At 43.1% G+C, this 18,930-nt stretch overlaps 1 protein-coding gene across 2 annotated transcripts in view; it reads right to left on the bottom strand.

Moving 5' to 3' along the window:
• The window catches only part of RPIA (ribose 5-phosphate isomerase A), a 98,619-nt gene that overhangs the window by 53,269 nt on the left and 26,420 nt on the right, over nt 1-18,930 (bottom strand). Inside the window, exon 9 of one of the 2 annotated variants that reach the window (XM_024743803.1) lies at nt 11,861-14,735. The exons of the other annotated variant lie outside the window; for it this stretch is intronic. Within the exon in view, the coding sequence (XP_024599571.1) occupies nt 14,641-14,735 (95 nt within the window). The 3' untranslated portion in view covers nt 11,861-14,640. Of the gene's footprint in view, nt 1-11,860; nt 14,736-18,930 lie in introns of those variants that run through there. 2 annotated transcript variants of the gene reach the window in all.

Genomic DNA, 18,930 nt, shown 5'->3' with positions numbered 1-18,930 from the left:
CAAACTTATTGTACCCAGTCTTCTGAACAACAGCTCCCTCGGACAGGCACAGAATTCATTTCATAAAAAGCAACATGGTGCCACTTCCTGCCCCACCGGCAACATGAAGCAAAACTGTTTTCTCCATGTGTGGTGGGCTCACAGGCAAGCTCTCCTTCCTGCCTCCAGGCCGGGCACTTACTTAGTCCTGAATAATTACATGGGTGGGAACAATTTCCCTCAACTCCTTCTTTCTGGAGAGACACCTGTGATCATAGAAACAGAAAGTCAAAGTCTCCACTGTTTGCTGATGAGGGTTTGTGACCAAAAACTTACAGAATCGTGCTCTCAAAAAAGACCTAATGCCAGACTTGAGGCCTGGAGCTAAGTGGGTTATCTCTGTATTTCTCAGTGAGATAATATCTATAGAATTTAGTGTGTGAAGCTTAGACATTCACAGTGAACATACGGGTATTTATGTATGTCTAGGTCTTCACCCTCAAGCCAGTTTTTTTGCTGGCTGTACAGGAGAGATACAGATGTGTGTAAATAGACTGTAACATAATTCTCCCATGGTTGAAAAACGACACTTGTGAAACACTTAATTGGCATTGTAAATTGGTACGACCTTTTGAAAATAAATTAGTAACACATATCAGAAGCCACTAAAATCTCATTCCCTTTAACTCAAAAATGTCAAGAAGTCTAAAAACCAAACATTAGAAAACTCTTACATGCCCAACAATAGAAATGGCCAAGGAAATTATGGAAAGCCAACTCAGTGAACTAACTTACAGTCATTTGAGAGGAGGCTTCTGAAGCCTGTACTGCAACATGGAAAACTCAATTAGTGAGGCATCTGTAAAGTGTGGAACTCTATATGCCTTACCATTAGCTTTCTGTAAAAATACATGTGCCTCCGAACAAAGGCTGGAAAGAAAACGTGGACAAAATGCTAAAACTGTTACATTAAGTCCAAATTTGTGAATTTTCTTCCTCCGAAATTTTTGTTATTAGAATATCATTTCCCAATAAGTAATATTTAGGAACAGGAAAATATTGCCAAGATTGCACAGTGGAAGTCAGAAATAAATCGTTTTGTTTTCAGATTCAAATAGAACCAATACCTCCTGAGCACAAGCTCTGTGCCAGGCCCTGGGCAGATCATTCCCCAGCTGTGAAGATCCTGCCCCCAGCACCCAGGGTAAATAAAGCACTGTTATTTAACCAGACAAACATGAAAGCTTATTGCTTCCTAACAGTTTGGACTAAGTGATTTGAAAGGTTAAATTCTACCAGTTACAGCAAATAGTTCTCAGAATCTGAAATTATCCTTTATTGTCAAGTGACACGTGAACTATAAAAATAGGTTCAGTCATTCTGGATTGAGAACTGAAAATACTTTAGGTTTAGACAATTGTCTAAAATAAATTACCAGGGGTATGCTTGGGTGCAGACGCATGCTTTAGTCAATTAAGTTGCTTCTCTCTAATTTCTCACATCCATTTGTCTAGTTCCATTCTTGAAGGTACTTAAAAAGGCAGAAATAGGTTAATGAAAAACACTAAAGGGCATCAAGCATTTTACTGAAAATCTTTCCATTTGATTGTTAAAAAGGTAATCCATGAACTTGGCAAAACACTCATACAGTACAAAAGAAAAATCATGGGAAATAATTCTCTCTCCACCTCTCCATATCCCCCAGACTAATAAATTTTTAATAAAATATTTTAGTTCTCAAGTAGGTTTTTTAATAAAAGTGGACTGAAACCAAAAACTGGAATGTTAGAAAAGACATAACAAGAAGTGAGACCTCAAGGTACGTGCTACATAAACTCTCCTTACAGAGCAAACTAATTTTTGAACTACTTCCAAAACCAATACTTCTGGAATTCTTTTAGAATTTTCCTTACTATAAAAATTCAAGTTATCAAAGTGTTAATTATTTTAATTACAGAAAAGTATTCAAAAAATAAGTTCTAGGATTCAGTCTCTTATTTGGATAAATATTTGGGGTCATTTACTAATTGCCATTATTTATATCTGGTATACAAAAATGAGATGATCCACTGAGGTTCCTATGGATAGGGGTACACAGAAAATATATTTTGCCCCATGGAATGAATTTATAATTAATGAGAGTGGAGGGTAAATTAGGAATTTGGGATTAATAGATATACACTACTATATGTAAAATAATCAACCAGGACCTACTGTATACCACAGGGAACTATACTCAGTATCTTGTAATAACCTATAATGGAAAAGAATCTGAAAAAAAAAAAATATATATATATATATATATATATATATTTGTATGTATAACTGAATCACTGTGCTGTACACCGGAAACACTATAAATCAACTATACTTCAATTTTTTAAAAAGGAACAAAAAGAAAAAATTATAATTAATGAGTACTTGCCATAATTAAAAACAAAAATCTACAAGGTTACTTAGAGAAAGATTCCTCTTTTCTCCTCAAAACTTTTAAACATAAATGTAAAAATACTTAAGCATACATCTTATATAACAGCAATCAATTTTAGGAAGATGAATGCATTGAGGTGAATTTTATTGTATGTGAATTATATCTCAATAAAAAATAAGAGTGCATTAAATAAAACCCAAGAAAATTGTACTTGAGAGAAAGGAGCTGATCTAAGCCATCAGCCCAGAGGACCCAGCTCTCAGCTCTGCAAAGTACCCCAAGAACTTCCCAGATCAACATTTATAAGCATTATCAGCCTGGATTCATGCTTAATCAGAGACTCAACTTTTCATGCCTAAAATAGTTTACTTTGATGAAAGTATGCTTATTTTTCCCGATTAAAATTGCATCTACCAGTTAAGGGAAAAGAATTTCAAAAAGAATATATACATATCTGAATCACTTTGCTGGACACCTGAGACTAACACACTGCAAATCAACTATATTTCAACTTAAAAGAACAATAAAACTAAAAAAAAAAATTGCATGTCACCCTCTTAACACTCATTGTACTTTGCTTGCGCAATCTCTTTAATTACATTTTACCAAAGCAATCTTTTCCTTAGAGGAGTTTTAACTCATTTCCCAAAACAGAAACGCATAAAGTCGCAAAGCATTCTATACTTCCACCTCACTGGACCTCCCTTGGATTTTCCAAGAACACACACACACACACACACACACACACACACACACACACACACACACACACACACACACACACACACACAGAGCCTGGGTGGGACTCCAGGGCCCAGCTCTTACCCCAGAGTTTCTGCACAGGCAGCAGGTTGGCAGCACTCACTGTGGGAGGCCTAGTGGCAGCCCAGGGCGGCTCCTGATGGGGCTGCAGCTGCCTTCATTATCAGAGACCTGCTACATTTTTACAATGTCCACTATTCAGAATGTGACCCCTTCTCCCCCGGGGAAGCTTCCCCACTCCCCAGAGCAATCTCCTGTGACCCCTGGGGACCTGTATATAGGTGTCCAGAGATCATCTGCCTGAAGAGGTCATGGAGTTGCTTCGGGAAGGCAGGAATCCCAGCCCAGCCCAGCCCAGCCTGCACTTCCAGCCGTGAGAAAGCTCTGTGTACCCCGGGGAACAGGCAAAGATAAAGGTCAGGTGAACAGAGGTACCTTAATGTCAAGGTACTCATGTTGACCGCCAAAAAAAGTCCTCTGGCCACTCAGTAATGCAGCTCGAACTACTTTTGGCATTTCGCTGGTTAAGCAGCCCGAGCTGGTCTACCAGAATCAGTCACTTGAGGTGAGACCGTTTGAAGAAACAGCAGAAACTGTAAAATATGGAGCCTTGCACACAGCAATTTCAGGTCCACACTCAAGGCAACGCCACGATGGATTCATACAGCATTGACTGTCATATGACACCTAGGGCTGAGAGTCTAACCAGTGACCACTGGCACCTCCAGGAAAGTCCCTTTAGGCCAAGTATCAGCAGGACAGTGGGGCTCAAGATTCAATGGACACATGTGCCAAACACCCCAAAGGGACAACGAAAGCCCCTCCAGTTCCAGTGGTGCCTGTCTTGGCTTTCTCATGAATCTTGGCAATAGCTTGTCTAAAATGGAAGGGAGGGGCAGCTCTGAGATGGAGGCCTGAAAGAGACAAATCTCTTGGGGCCAGGCTAGTCAACAGAGCAACCTCTCCCCTAGGGTCTCACTCGGCAAGGGCCGCCGGAAACCCCAGCCTGCCAGCCAGCCTGTGCGCTGGGCTGGCGTGCCCCCTACTGGCTGCCATGAAGAGAGAACACCCAGCGCTAGGAGGAGCGCTCACTAAAGCCTGGAGCTTAATGAAAGAGACCCAGTATCTAAAACGCTGTTGTTTGACTGCATCACATCCATCCTCATGTACGTATTATCTTTGTAAGAATATCTGGCATCTCCCCTGAATATACTCACCATTGTTTTTAGTAATACTGTTTGGGTTCTTTAGAAAACACACAAAAAAACATGAAAGTAAAAGTCATATATAATTCCATCAGCAAAATATTAATTTTAACATCATTTAATAGGCACAATTTTCATCTAGTGGAGATCATACTCCATCTACTGTCAGATGCATTTCCTGCCCCAGGTTCCACTGCCGACTGACTTTGGCTGGTTGGCTGATGGGAGGCACTGGCAAAAGCTTAGAGAGTGGGAATTAGGGTTAAAGCAAGGCCTTAGTCCCTCTTTGCTTCGGGGAGGAATTTTCCAGCAGTGGCTACGTCTCCTCTGTGGTCCTAGCTTCTACCAGGTGCCCAGTTTCTGGGTTCTGGTAACACCACGTCCTCCAGCCCTGGGAGTGCAATGGCCTGTGGCTGTCACTCATCTCTGAGTTGCTTTAACATAAGGATTGATTCTCTGCCCTTCCATCTCGTGTGAAGCATTTCCCATAATGAGTTCCCTTTGTTTGAAATGCCTAGAGTGGTTTACTTTTCTGACTAGGTCATGACTGACATATGTCACTCACATCTATAATTTTTGGTTAATTTATCCCTCAATAATATTCTATAAAGTTTTTCTGGTATCTTTCACTATTTACAAAACTTTCTTAATGGCTGCATAATATCTCATGACATCACACGTTAACTCATTTGTGTCATTCAAATTTCTAATGTTTGCTAGATTATAACATTGGTATGAACATCTTTGTACATAAATTTCTATTCACATTTATAAGTATTTGATCAGACTAGATTCCTGGATGCGACTAAAAAGGACTGACTCATTTGAAGATTCTTGGTAAATATTGCCCCAAAATCCCCAGAAAGAAAGATTAGACCAGTTTTCAATCCTACCAGAGGTCTAAAGAGAGCTTGTCTCACCTTGCCCTCTGCAACACTGATCACCTTATTTGCTAATTTTATAAGCAAAAAAAAAAAAAAGGCATCTGGTGGTTACTGTTTTATCTTAGATGTGTTTTGTTTTTGTTGTTAGTGAGGTAGAACTTTTTTGTTTCAATTTACTTTATTTATTTTTGGCTGCATTGAGTCTTCGTTGCTGTGTGCAGGCTTTCCCTAGTTGTGGCGGGTGGGGGCTACTCTTCACTGTGGTGCGCGGGCCTCTCACTGCGGTGGCTTCTTTTGTTGTGGAGCACAGGCTCTAGGTGTGTGAGCTTCAGTAGTTGTGGCATGCGGGCTCAGTAGTTGTGGCTCAAGGGCTCTAGAGCACAGGCTCAGCAGTTGTGGTGCACGGGCTTAGTTGCTCCGTGGCATGTGGGATCTGCCGGGACTAGGGCTCAAACCCATGTCCCCTGCACTGGCAGGCAGATTCTTAACCACTGAGCCACCAGGGAAGCCCCAGTGAGATAGAACTTTTTTGGGTGTTTATTAGCCATGTTCTTTTCCTCTTTGGTAAATTATCTATTTTACTATTTTACTGTACAGTCCTTACTGATTCTCTTATTGATTGGGGTAACAGGCAGAGTTCTTAGATATAAACAACAGAAGTTGGTTCTGGATAAATTAGGCGGAAATGGGATTTATTTAAAGAGTATAATGCAGCTCCAAAACGGATGGGAAGACTGGAAAATTAGGTTTAGAAAACAGAACCAAGGGTACCTGACACACTGGAAATATGGCCAAGATCTAACCCTAAAATGGTCTGAATACGATGCTATATTGTTTTTGTTTGTTACCCTGAATGTCATTCCTGGCCTTACTGCCACCCACCACTGAATTCTGGTTGCCACCAGCAGAAGAACATTGTGTCTATTTCTCCACCTCTGTGAATCTGGGCTGGCATTTTGACTTGCTTTGAGCAATATAAGTGAGAGAGACATTGTACAATGTCTGAGAAAGCCTTCCAGCTTCCACAAAAACACTCCTTCCTGGAATCCAGCCACCACGCTGTTAGGAAGCCCAAGATGGCCCAGGGAGAGTGAGAGGCCCAGGCATCTCCCAGACATTCCAGCCTCTGCCAAGTTTCCCCAGCTGAAGCGACATACAACAGCGATGAGCCATCCCCAGCAAGCTCTGCTCAATTTGCAGGACTGAGCAAATGAATGGTGGTGGTGGTTTTAAGCTACTACACTTTGAGGTTGTTCACTATGCAATAGATAGCTGGGACGCTGCCTTAAGGTTCAAGTCTTGGGCAAGGGTAGCCCACTGATCAAGCCTCAGTCCATGCCCTAGGAGCCAGGGAGTAGGAAGAATGGACATTTCAGCTGTGGTAGAAAGGGCAAGACATGCCTCACATCAAGTTCCCACAGTGAGGAATTCCCCAGATATATATAGGGAGCTCAGATGCTGGAGAAGGGGGAAAAAAAAAACCTGTTAAACTCAGTACCTGCCTTTTATCTGCCTCTGCATATCTGGCTTTTATATATTGATCGTCCTCTAGAGACATTGATGATTGTGTCTCCTTCCCAAGTATCCTATTTCTTACTTCCACTTTATATCTCATCGTGTTTGGGGGGTTCCTAAACAATGGATCATTTTAACGGAAACACTTTGAAGGTAACTGGATTTAGGAAGTGCCAAAGTTCCTGCCTCCAGGGTAACCAGTGACGCTCAGAAAAAGTACCCACATGATATAGACCACTTCCTGGCATCTTGTACAACCCAGACTTGCTGTGTCCTGAAACTGTAAAGAAAACATTCTACCAGCCTTTAAAAAAAAAAAAACACAAAGTCTTCAAATAAACTGGGAAGCCCTTCTGAACATTTTCTATAGACTCATCACTGATTTCTCCGGCCCAGACTCTGCCTTGTTCATCCCACCCTCCTCCCTGCCGCCAGCAATGATGGATCATAAGTCTCCATTGCCTAAATCCCCCACTGTCAGGATTAAGACCATAGTCCATTGCTATGGTGAACATGGCCCTTCAGTAAGTGGTTCCTGCCTTCCCTTCTCTCAGCTCCTCCCCGAAGCCACCACCACCTGTCACCCATACACAGCTCCTCAAGTTTATCCGTACCCACCAGGTCCTCACTAACCCTTGCCTTTGCACATTCTGTTCCCCCTCCATGGAATGCTTCTTTCCACTCTTCCCCCACCCACCACTGCCTACCTGGTGGTCTTTTACTCTTCCTTCGAGATTCAGCAGCTAGAACAACCACTTTAAAAAGTCACTAAAATATAAACAGTAAAAAAGAAAACAAAAAACAGAGGAATTAGAACAGTAGGCTTTAAAATTTATTTAAATCGAAAGAAGGAAGTACAAACAGACAAGGAGATAACAAAAAACATACATTCACACAAAAACTTGTACATCACTGTTCATAGCAGCATTACTCATAAAAAGTGGAAACAACCCAAGTGTCTATCAACTGACGAATAAATTAAATGTGGCATATTCATACAATAGTATTCAGCAATAAAAAGGAATGAAGTATCGATACACGCTCTAAGAATGAACAAGAACTGAAAACATTATGCTAAATAAGACACAATGAGATCATATATTGTATGGCTCCATTTATATGAAATTACAGAAGAGGCAAATCTATAGAGACAAGAAGTGAATTCATGGGACTTCCCTGGTGGTGCAGTGGTTAAGAACCCGCCTGCTAATGCAGGGGACGTGGGTTTGAGCCCTGGTCTGGGAAGATTCCACATGCCGCGGAGCAACTAAGCCCGCGCACCACAACTACTGAGCCTGCGCTCTAGAACCCATGAGCCACAACTACTGAGCCGGCGTGACACAACTACTGAAGCCCACGCACCTAGAGGTTGTGTTCTGCAACGGGAGAAGCCACCGCAATGAGTAGCCTACGCACCACAACGAAGAGTAGCCCCCACTCGCCGCAACTAGAAAGCCCACATGCAGCAACGAAGACCCAATGCAGCCAAAAATAAATAAATAAATAAATAATTTTGAAAAAAGAGGTGAATTCATGGTTGCCTGGGACTGGGGGGTGTGGGTGGGCGGCATTGAGGTGAAACAGGGAGTTGCTGCTAATGGACAAGGGGTTTCTCTTTGGGTTGATGGAAATGTTCTAGAATTGCAGCGACAGCTACACAACTCTGTGAATATACTACAAACTGAACTGTACACTTTAAGTGGGTGAATTGTATGGTATGTGAACTATATCTCAATAGAGCTGAAAAATTTTTTTTAGAGATACAACTAAATGACCACCTACGCTACGAGGCTTTCCCTGACTTTCCCAAGCAGAACACACACATATACTCACACATCTCGATAATCCTATATGGCACTTCATAGGGGCACCTAAAATTATTCTAACAATGTTTTCTTTCAGCAAATTCCAGAACAAAAGTTGGCAAGCCATTTTAAGAAAAATTTGATTATGGAAAATATCACACATTCAAAAGCAGAGAGCAGTGAACCCCATGTACCTATGACTCAGTTCACTGTTTCCCCATCCAATACGCCCCCTAATTATTTTCAGCAAGCTATTTTTGCACGTCCCAATGCTCTTCATTGTGAGGCTCAAGGAATCTAGAAAATATAAGTCCACAGCAGTCTAATGAGAATAAAACATTCAGGTGCTTTATGTGCCAATAACTGCTCGAAGCACTTGGCATGAATTAATTCATTTGATCCTCAAAATTACCCTAAAAGGTAACATTTTTATAGCCATTTTACACTGAGGAAATCAAGGCTTATGAGTGAAATAACTTATCCAAAAGTTAGTAAGTGGAAGAATGGAATTCCAAACCAAGGTTACTATCTTAGTCATACTTACTTATCTCAGAAAAAATAGTATACCTCAACTAAAATAGTCATTTAACTCAGAAGCTGAAGGAATGGTATTCTCTTTCCTGGAGTTAAGGCCACTTACAAGGTCAAAAAAGTCATCTGCTCGATGGGAATTCCCTGGTGGTCCAGTGGGTAGGACTCCACAGTCCTAATACAGGAGGCCCGGGTTCGATCCCTGATCGGGGAACTAGATCCCACTTGCATGCCACAACCGAGAGTCAACATGCCGCAACTAAGACCCAGCACAACCCAGATAGATAGATAGATAGACAGTTAGATAAAGAGATGCCAAAAAAAAAAAAATGGGGGCAACTGAGTGGAGCCCCTGGGGAGCCCTCTATTTGACTCAATGCTCTGTGGGCTTTAAAAAAAATCTAGGGCCACGGGAGAACCCAGGCTTGCTCCTGTGAACCACAGGAGGCTTTAAAAAGCCAGAACAAGGACAACACCAGAGTTCCACTTAATTCTAGAACCTTGTTCCACAATCCTATAGTCACTACCGAGCACCTGAAGTGTGCCTAGTCCAAAATGAGATGTACTGAAGTAAAATATACATGACATTTTGAAGACTTAGTAAAAAAAAAAAGAATGTAAAGTATCAACTGTGTGTTAAAATAGTAATATTTTGGATTCGCTGGGTTAAATATTTTATTAAAATTAAGTTGTCCTTTTTTTTGGTTTGTTTTTAATCTTTTTAGCGTGGCTACTAGGACATTTAAAATAGCATATGTGGCTCACATTTCCACTGGGCAGTGCTGTTCCTGACCATACCTGTACTGCCCTGGGTGCCAGCTCCCCGCGGGCTCTCGCCTTGTCAATGCTTCCACAAGTTCACAGAGAAACAGGAGGCCAGCACCACTAGCACAGGAACATGGGCCAAGCAGAGCTAAACTCAGATCAGAGCTCTAATCTGAATTGAACTCATCAGAGACTGGAGACTGGCCTAACACTCCACTAAGAACAGCTTCTGAAATAAAACGAGGATGCGTGCAACTCTCCTATTTGCAACTCAGGTTGGAACACCCTTGAACCTGGGAAGTCCCTCCAATGTATTTCTGTCATCAGGGAGACATTTGGGGGTCTTATTGCCCATGGGCTGAAGCTGATAGAGATGAAGGCAGCCAGGGCTTCCGTTCCCAGAGAAGCTGCTTCCTCTCCCACCTTGCTGCCGAGCAGAGATGTTCTCAGTGATGGAGTTTCAACACTGAATCAGGCTGCATAATGCATTGTCCACAGAACACTGGGGTGGCCTTTGCAGGGAAGACCTTTCCCTTCCCCTCTGGATTCCACCTTACCACACTGCCCTCATTAACCATCACATTTCCATCCCTCTCAAAGCATCGTGAAAGATGTTTATTTGCAGAGGTCAACTTGGGCACATTTGAATGCGAGGCTATATTGGAGTGTTTTGCTGTCCTGCAGTACAAGCTGGTTACTAAAAAAGCAAAGGCACTGAACCTGTGTCAAAAACATCATCTGATTACTGGGTTAGTGGAGAGTGAAGGCTGATGCAATCCTAAATCTGGCTGGATCAGCTGCTAGGTGGGACAGGAAGTGAGCAAACTTCATGGCACCAATGAAGTCTTTGAAGGCTAGAGTCACATCATAGGGTATCTGTGGCCTGACTCTTCCATCCCAGTGCCCAGGACACAGAAAGTACTCAGTACCTGTTAACCAAAGGGAAGGGAAGAGTAGCTCATAGAACACTCAGGTCTCCAGACCCTGGGGTCAGAAGATCCTGAGAAAGAGAAATGCAGCCCCTGACAGCTGGGAACTGGCCAGGCTCTATAGCCCAGTCTTGGTGTTGCTAAGAGCTGGCCTGGCACTCCACAGCAAGGCTGTTGTGTTCTCCTGTACATCATAAACAATATCACAGAACACCATCAGACAAAGCCACTGTGACTGTGAGGACAAACACGACATGACTCCAAAATCATTTCATGTCTCCATAAAAGAGACAACACATGAACGTCATCCAAACCACAAACAGGACCAGACATCCTCCTCCCCTGGCTATTTGAGTGCCTGCTGCTTCGTTACCAATCCCAGCTTTAGCCTCACTCCGTTCTTCTTACCTTCGCAGTAAAAATTAAGATGCCCGATCACAGAATTCTCCTGCTGCTTTTTTTTTTTTGCGGTACGCGGGCCTCTCACTGTTGCGGCCTCTGCCGTTGCGGAGCACCGGCTCCGGACACGCAGGCTCAGCGGCCATGGCTCACGGGCCCAGCCACTCCGCGGCATGTGGGATCTTCCCGGACCGGGGCACGAACCCGTGTCCCCTGCATCGGCAGGCGGACTCTGAACCACTGCGCCACCAGGGAAGCCCTCTCCTGCTTCTTGATGACATCCATTCCAGTACAAAGCCCTCCCCCAAAGCCCCAGGCATAAGCCTAAATCCTCTAAGTCCTAACACCCTTGGACAGACTCCCCATGGCATGTGACGTCCTTCACTCAATGGGTCAATAAAACCAATTTTGTTCAACTACATGTTCTGAAGAGTCTTTGGCTACAGGGAACTAACAACCCTTAGCCATAAACATCCTCCCCAGGCTAGCAGTGCCTATGGTTGCCACTGTGTGTATATCTTGGAAAGGGGAGAAAGGAAACAAGCATGGGAGGAGAGAAAATCAGTGATGGCATTCAGCTCCTACAAGGGCCTTCCCACAGCCAACCCTAGGTTGTACAGTGTCCTGCTCCTTTCTCCCATTAAAAGAAAGCTCATTAGAGAACAGAAATTTATTAATATTATAGGATTACCCATGAGTCTATACACATACAGACATACACAATAAACCATTCACTAACTTCAGTACTTTAACAAACTACAAATTACTTGTGATTCGAGTTACAAATGATGGATACAACAATTAAGAACACCAACCCTTCAGAGTCCTACAACCACCTGCAACCATGAGCCAGAAAGGCCTGGCCTGCTTTCCAGTGCATGACCTGAACGAGTTACTTAAACTGAGCCCGTTTCCCACTCCGCCAATGAAAAGCACAGACACCACCAAGTTGCTGTGAGACAACAGAGGCCAAAGGCCCAGGCCAGCACCTGCACGCAGTAAGTGAGGACAGGTAGGGCTCTGTCACCAGTCACCTGATAACTTTTCCTACCTCGTGGCCCCTCCTCCTCACTGTGCTGACAATTCCTCTATCTGTCTCACCCAAAAGGCTGGAAGCGTCTGGAGCACAGGAGGTGTCTCGTCTCTGTCCCCACGCTCCCCCACCACGGCCCCCGACTATTCCCCACTAAGAACTGGCACGTGATGGGGACTTGCTGATTGAAAAACACTTGATGATTGAAGAGTATCAGAACTTGATGAGCTCTAGCTGAAACCAAAGTAGAATCGATCTGATCCAAATCCAAGTGATTCTTTTTCCCCTTTGATGTCTCCCAGAAAGGTGGCAACTTAACTCGGTTATAAACCTTTCCCAGACACTGGACTTGCAGCTTGCCCTGTGCCCCTCCAACTGATCACAAGCCTGCAAATTGTGTCCATCCAACAAGACCACATTTACTAGCAATTTTCTTGAAGAAACTTTAATCAAAATTGACCTTTAGAACAAACTGCTGTGTGCTACCTGAAGCACAGCAGGTGTTTTTTCCTTCTTCACGAGAAAAAAACCTCACATTCACACTTAAGGGAACTGCAGTTGGGTCACAGGTGTGAAGGCGTATGAAAGCCTCTGAGGATTTACATGTGCTGTGGAGCGTGCAAGCGTTTTTCAGGAGCCCAGTTTAACTTTGTTTATCTTTATGCCGGAATTTAATCCAAGAGCTTTAAAGGATCATTCCAAAAATCAGTTCTATCAAGTTTTCTCAGCTAAGACCTAGTGCCCATTTTGTGCAAAAATTACCTATCACCCAGACCAAAACAGTCTTGGAGAAAAATAAAGCGCTCCTAACAATAGGTCTCCTAACAATGTGTGAGGCAACGATTTTTAAACAGCACCTTAAGAGCAAAGAAGAGAAGGAATTCGGCAAAGAAAGCCTCGTCAGTGCTCAGTCCTGACTGATTGACTTTTTTCCTGCAACTTGATTTAGCAGGAATTCCAATGCCACTAAGTTTGGCAGCTATAATCCAAGCTTCAGAACAGAGGCCAAGGCGAGTGAAATGACTGTCTAAGGAGCGTGTGAAGTCAGCACGTGGCGGGGGGTGGAATCAGGGCTCTCCGCACAAACACCTTTGCAACAGGATGGATTCCCGAGTCCCATCTAGAATCATCACTGAGCTGACCACAGCCTTTCCGTTCCCATCGGAGGCTTTCTGGACGGTTCACTGCTCGTCAGGTACACTGCAAAGATTACAGACCGGGAGAACACAGAGAAAAGTCAGGTTACCCACTTTACTGCTCGTCGGCTTCCAGGATCGAAAGTCTGACTGGTGTGAAACTTAGGGATAATTTGTGACTTGTGTTCAGCTGTGTCATCCTCTGTTAATAAAGAAAACTAATGTCTTATTTGACAGAGGTCTCTGGAATAAAACTGACATCAAGCTCTCTCAGAAATAAAGGTAATATTTGTCTACTCTTTGGCTCAAGATTGCTTGAGTGAATTCTACCCCTTATCAAAGATCCAACGTAAAGTGGGTGAGGAAAACTGATTCCTATTTTACTGCAAAACTGACAAAAATTCTATAGTAAAGACAAACAGTCAAAATGGCACCATACTGTTTTATTTCAACCTTCAAACAATATAAAGAGGTAACAACTTCTGATGCCGAACCATGCAAATAACAATAAAGGAACAAAAAAAAAATTAACGACGAAAAGACAATCATTCAAAGGTGTTTCACAGCAGTGCTTTGGCAGTACTGGCAAGTACTTCTAGCCAATGGCTTCCAACAAGAGGGGTCTGAATGAAACCCCTGTTCTCAGCAAAAGAGCCCCCATATTTTCCCCCTGGTGGTCTACACACTCTGAGTCACACACACCACACCCCTACGCTCACCGGATTTCTGTCATTCACATCTTACAACACGTAACTGCACACCGTGCGTCTGTACACAACAAAAACTAAAAATAAAACAGGGTGGTAGAAAAGTAAACAAACTCCAGTGTTTCCAGTAAGGCATCAGGGAATCGCTGCCAGCTGGGCCCTTCATCTCACCAGTTTAAAGAAAAGTTTGATTTACATTTCTCAGCAAACCCAATATTCAGAGGCTTCACCATAACCAGCAGGCTCAAGTTAAAAGTTTAAAAGACAGTCCTCCTTTTTTTTGGTAAATATTTCATATAAAACATGAAATCAAGTTCTACTTTATAAAAAAACAACTAAGTATTTTTAATAGTAAAAATATATATGTTTATATTTCTCTTTTTAAAAAGACATTTAATAACAATACTTCAGAAGACCAGATTTAACCCTCAACCCCCCCACCCTGCCAAGTGTCCACCTGGCACAGATACATTAAGGCAAAGGCTCCTGGAGAGGCATGTCCGCCTCGGCGGCGGGCTGGGGACACAAGGGGAACACACTCCGCTCCTGCAGGGCCAGTTTAGAAAGGCTTCTCCCTCATGTTCACCGAGCCGTCCTGCATCCCAAAGTAGACTCTCTCCGCCATGTTGATGAACAGGCCCGTGTCCACCACGCCTGCAGGACGAAGGACGGGAGGGAGCATTAAGTTTCAGGTTCCCAAGGCGAGAAGAAAACCAGGATCACAGGGCAGGGTCCGTAGGAGCAACTACCATGAACAGCACTGGACAAAGAAATGACAAGTCTAAAGCCCTCCCTCCCTCATGACAATGAAAAGAGATTCTGATTACTTTTATTTCTTCTTGCAATGCCTTCTCCCCTGCAATCTTGGCTTTCCCTCTATACTCAGACGTGCAAAGCCTTTCCTGGCCTTCGGGCCTTTGCTCACACTGTTGCCTTAGTCTGGACTGGTCATCTTTTCAGAGAGGCCCCCCCAGGACTACTCGAAGTACCCCCACTTCCAGTTATCCTCAATTACACTATCAGCCTTAGAACTTTCTCCTGCAAAGGGCTGGAACATACGTGCAATGCATATACCACATCAAAATATATAAACTCTCCAAATCAATAAGACGACAGACAACCTAGTAGAAAAATGGGCAGAAGACTTGAAGAGGGACTCCCCTGGTGGCACAGTGGTTGAGAATCCTTCTGCCAATGCAGGGGACACGGGTTCGAGCCCTGGTCCGGGAAGATCCCACATGCCGCGGAGCAAAACTAAGCCCGAGCACCTAAGAGCCCATGCTCTGCAACAAGAGAAGCCCACGCACAACAATGAAGAGTAGCCCCCGCTCGCCACAACTTAGAGAAAGCCCATGTGCAGCAACGAAGACCCAAAAATAAATAGAAATTTTATTTATTTATTTATTTTTAAAAAAAAAGACTTAAAGAGGCACTTCACAAAAAAGGTTATCCAAAATGGCCAATAAACAGAGAAAACGGTGCTCAAACTAGTCAAAAGAGAATGCAGATTCAAACAAGACACCACAACACACTCACCAGAATGAGTATAATGAAATTTGACTAGAATGCAAAGACACTCCCACACGCTAACGGCAGGAGTAAACTGGCAAAACTACGTTGGAAAACGTCTGCTGGTACATCTTCTAAAGCTGGACATATTCATACCTGATGATCCAGCAATTCTACTCTTTGGTATATAAGCTATATATTAGGTATATATATGGCCCTCAAAAGACGTGTATGAGAACGTTCACAGCAGCACTTTTACTAATAGCTAAAAACTAGAAACACCCGAATGCCCGTAAGAGTAGAATGGATATACAGACTTTTTTTCACACACATAAATATGATGGTATACTGTTCAGCCGTGAGAATTAACCGTAAGCAACCTTCACTGAAAATAGTTACGTATATACACGTGCTACAATGAGATAATACAGCAAATCCCCTACACGCGAACCTTCAAGTTGCGAACTTTCAAAGAGGTGAACGTGCGTTCGCATGTCCGATCGCGTAAGTCAGTTCACAGGTCTGGCGTACATTGCTACGTCCGTGCGTCCTCTACAAGTGGCTGTGCTTTTGTGTACTTTACTGTGGAGTACTGCATAGAGTACAGTAGTATACTATCCTTGTTTCAAGCCCGGGATGTCTGGAAGCAAGCGTAAAAGCAGCAGTGATGTAGCTGGTACTACTGTACTTTTCAAGGTACCGTACTGTAAGATGTTTTCTTGATTTTTTGTTTGCTTTTTATGTATTATTTGTGTGAAAAGTATTATAAACCTATTACAGTACAGTACTATATAGCCGATTGTGTTAGTTGGCACCCAGGCTAACTTTGTTGGACTTATGAACAAATTGGACTTACAAATGCGCCCTTGGAACAGAACTCGTCCATATGCAGGGGACTTAACTATACTGTTCAACTGTCGAAAAAAAAAGTTTGGGAATTCCCTGAGGTCCAATGGTTAGGACTCCGAGCTCTCACTGCTGAGGGCGCAGGTTCGATCCCCGGTCAGGGAACTAAGATCCTGCATGCCACACAGCGCAACCAAAAATAAATAAATAAAATTAAACTAAAAAAAAAAAAAGAGTTTGATGGACCCAGTGCGTAGGGCAAGCGGCACCTGCATACACTGTTAGCAGGAGGGTAAACTGGTGCTATCCATCGAGGGCAATTCTGCACCAACAGCAAAACCAGATACACTTATTCTCTGATCTGGTAATTCCCTTCTGAAAAAAAACAAAAACAAAAAAAACTGGAAACAAACATCTGCTAGTGGGGACCTGGTTAAATAAATTCTGTGATAGCCACAAAATGGAATGCCATGCAATTATTTAAAAAACAATGAGGAAGCTCTTCTGTGAACCATTACATAATAATCTTCAAGATGGGAAAAGTAGGAAGCAAACCACTTGTCTAGTGTGCTGTCACTTATGTAAAAGGAGATGGGGGCGGGGGCTGATTTGCGTTTATGAAAGATCAGCTCAAGAAGGACACACGACTTTGGCAGGGCAAAGGGACAGAAGATAGAGACTTTTCACTGTTTACTTTTGTAATTTTGAACTACATATATTAAAAAGGATAAACAAAATTAAAATTTTCAAAGACAGCCCCCAATACATAAACAAATAAAATCATTTACAGGCAATAAAAAGCCATCAGATAGAGAAAGGAGCTGCTGAAACACAGAGGTCTCCAGCACCACACTGGGCCGCCACAACTGGGGCCTCCCAAAGACATGCCAAGTGGCCACTCAAGACCCATCCTTTTCAAAAATTTTGTAATACAAGGTGACAGCTTCCACCTGATCCAAGAGAAAGCCATACTGGCTCCAGAAAAGACTTCAAAGAAAGCGCAGAGATGCATGGCAGCAGTCTAAGGTCTGATCTTAGAGCAAACTCTCTTCAGGTTACTGAGATGCTAGGAGCAACTAACCCATTCCTACCCCCACCCTCCCAATTAGTGGAAAGGGCAGAGGTGGCTCAACGTGAACATGGGGGAAAGAACCTCTGCTCTGCGTGCAAACAATGGAACACCCAAGGGCGTGACCAGCCATGGACCGGTTTAACTGTCCTTTAAGTGTTCTCACATAAATGAACGTACATGGGACAAGGGCAGGGTAACAGGACAGACAGGATAGACAGGGAAACTTGCCCTCTTTTCCTCCCTTGATCATGGTCCAGCGGCAAGTATCTTAAGAGACCAAAGAGGAAGAGAAAAGAGAATGAGAAAGAGAACAAAATCTCACTGATGATCCTGGTGGCACTGCACTAAATAATTTAACATCTAGCTTCTCTTTTTTTGTTTTCTTCATTTTAAGTTCCTAATGAAACTCTGAACTTCTCTAGGATGTAGCGTCTACTTACTAAGGTGGAGAGCAAAGCGTGGGAGAAATCTGCTCACGAAGGAGATCTCAATGTCTCAATACACCAAGAAAGGTCTAAACAGGTGCAACAGAGCTACCTAGTGGGCACTGCAAGAAATCCACCTAGAGAGGAACAGCACTGGCAGTGGTGAGCGGTTTCCTGTGCGTCCCTGGGTTTGTCTGTATTATCATTTGGGGCTAATCCTCCCACGTTACTGACAGTGACCTCTATGGCTTCTCTTCCTCCTGCCTTCTTAGAAGGCTCTTTAGTTCTTCCACTAAAAAGTTAACACTAAGTAAGGGAATAAGCTTAATTCAACCAATCTTCTTTACATAGTAAATCTGGAAAAAGATTGTCAATAGAAGACTAAAATAGTAGAGTAAAGTAAGGTTGGAGAATTAGCTCTTTATTACATGTCTATGTACTTTTCATTTTATATATTTATATGTATTTCATTCCCAAATAGCATGGGTAAATCAGAATGTAATCTAGCAACTTAATTAACGATGAAGACAGTATACTTCCTTCCTAGGGATGTACTCATTCAACAAATATTTCCATGTGTGCTGAGCACCATTTTAACCCATTTACTCCTCCCAACAATCCTAAGATAGGTACTAACAGCAGACGCCTTTACAGAGGAAGAAACTGAGGCGCAGAGATTTAACTGACTGCACAAAGGTCATACTGATAGAGCAAGCCTGGGTTTGGATCCTTACCCAGGATGTCTGCTCCAGAATCCATCCCTAGCCACTACAATCTACTAAACTGACTCCATCTGCCCCATTAGCTTGCTCTGGCCCAAGAATACTTCATGTCATGCAATATTCCCAGTTGGAATCTTAGTCGCTCGATATACCTCTCACATCTGCCTCCTCTTTTTAATCCCCTCGTATGAGCCCTCAGTACCACCTCTGGCCTGGACTCATAACTCACCTCGATACTGCCCACCCAGCCTTCACCCAGGGCCCGGATCCCTGGC

This window comes from Neophocaena asiaeorientalis, unplaced genomic scaffold (assembly GCF_003031525.2).
Source record: "Neophocaena asiaeorientalis asiaeorientalis breed wild unplaced genomic scaffold, Neophocaena_asiaeorientalis_V1.1 scaffold114, whole genome shotgun sequence".
In the NCBI taxonomy this organism is placed as follows: Eukaryota; Metazoa; Chordata; class Mammalia; order Artiodactyla; family Phocoenidae; genus Neophocaena; species Neophocaena asiaeorientalis.
This window is presented reverse-complemented; position numbering and strand designations above follow the sequence as displayed.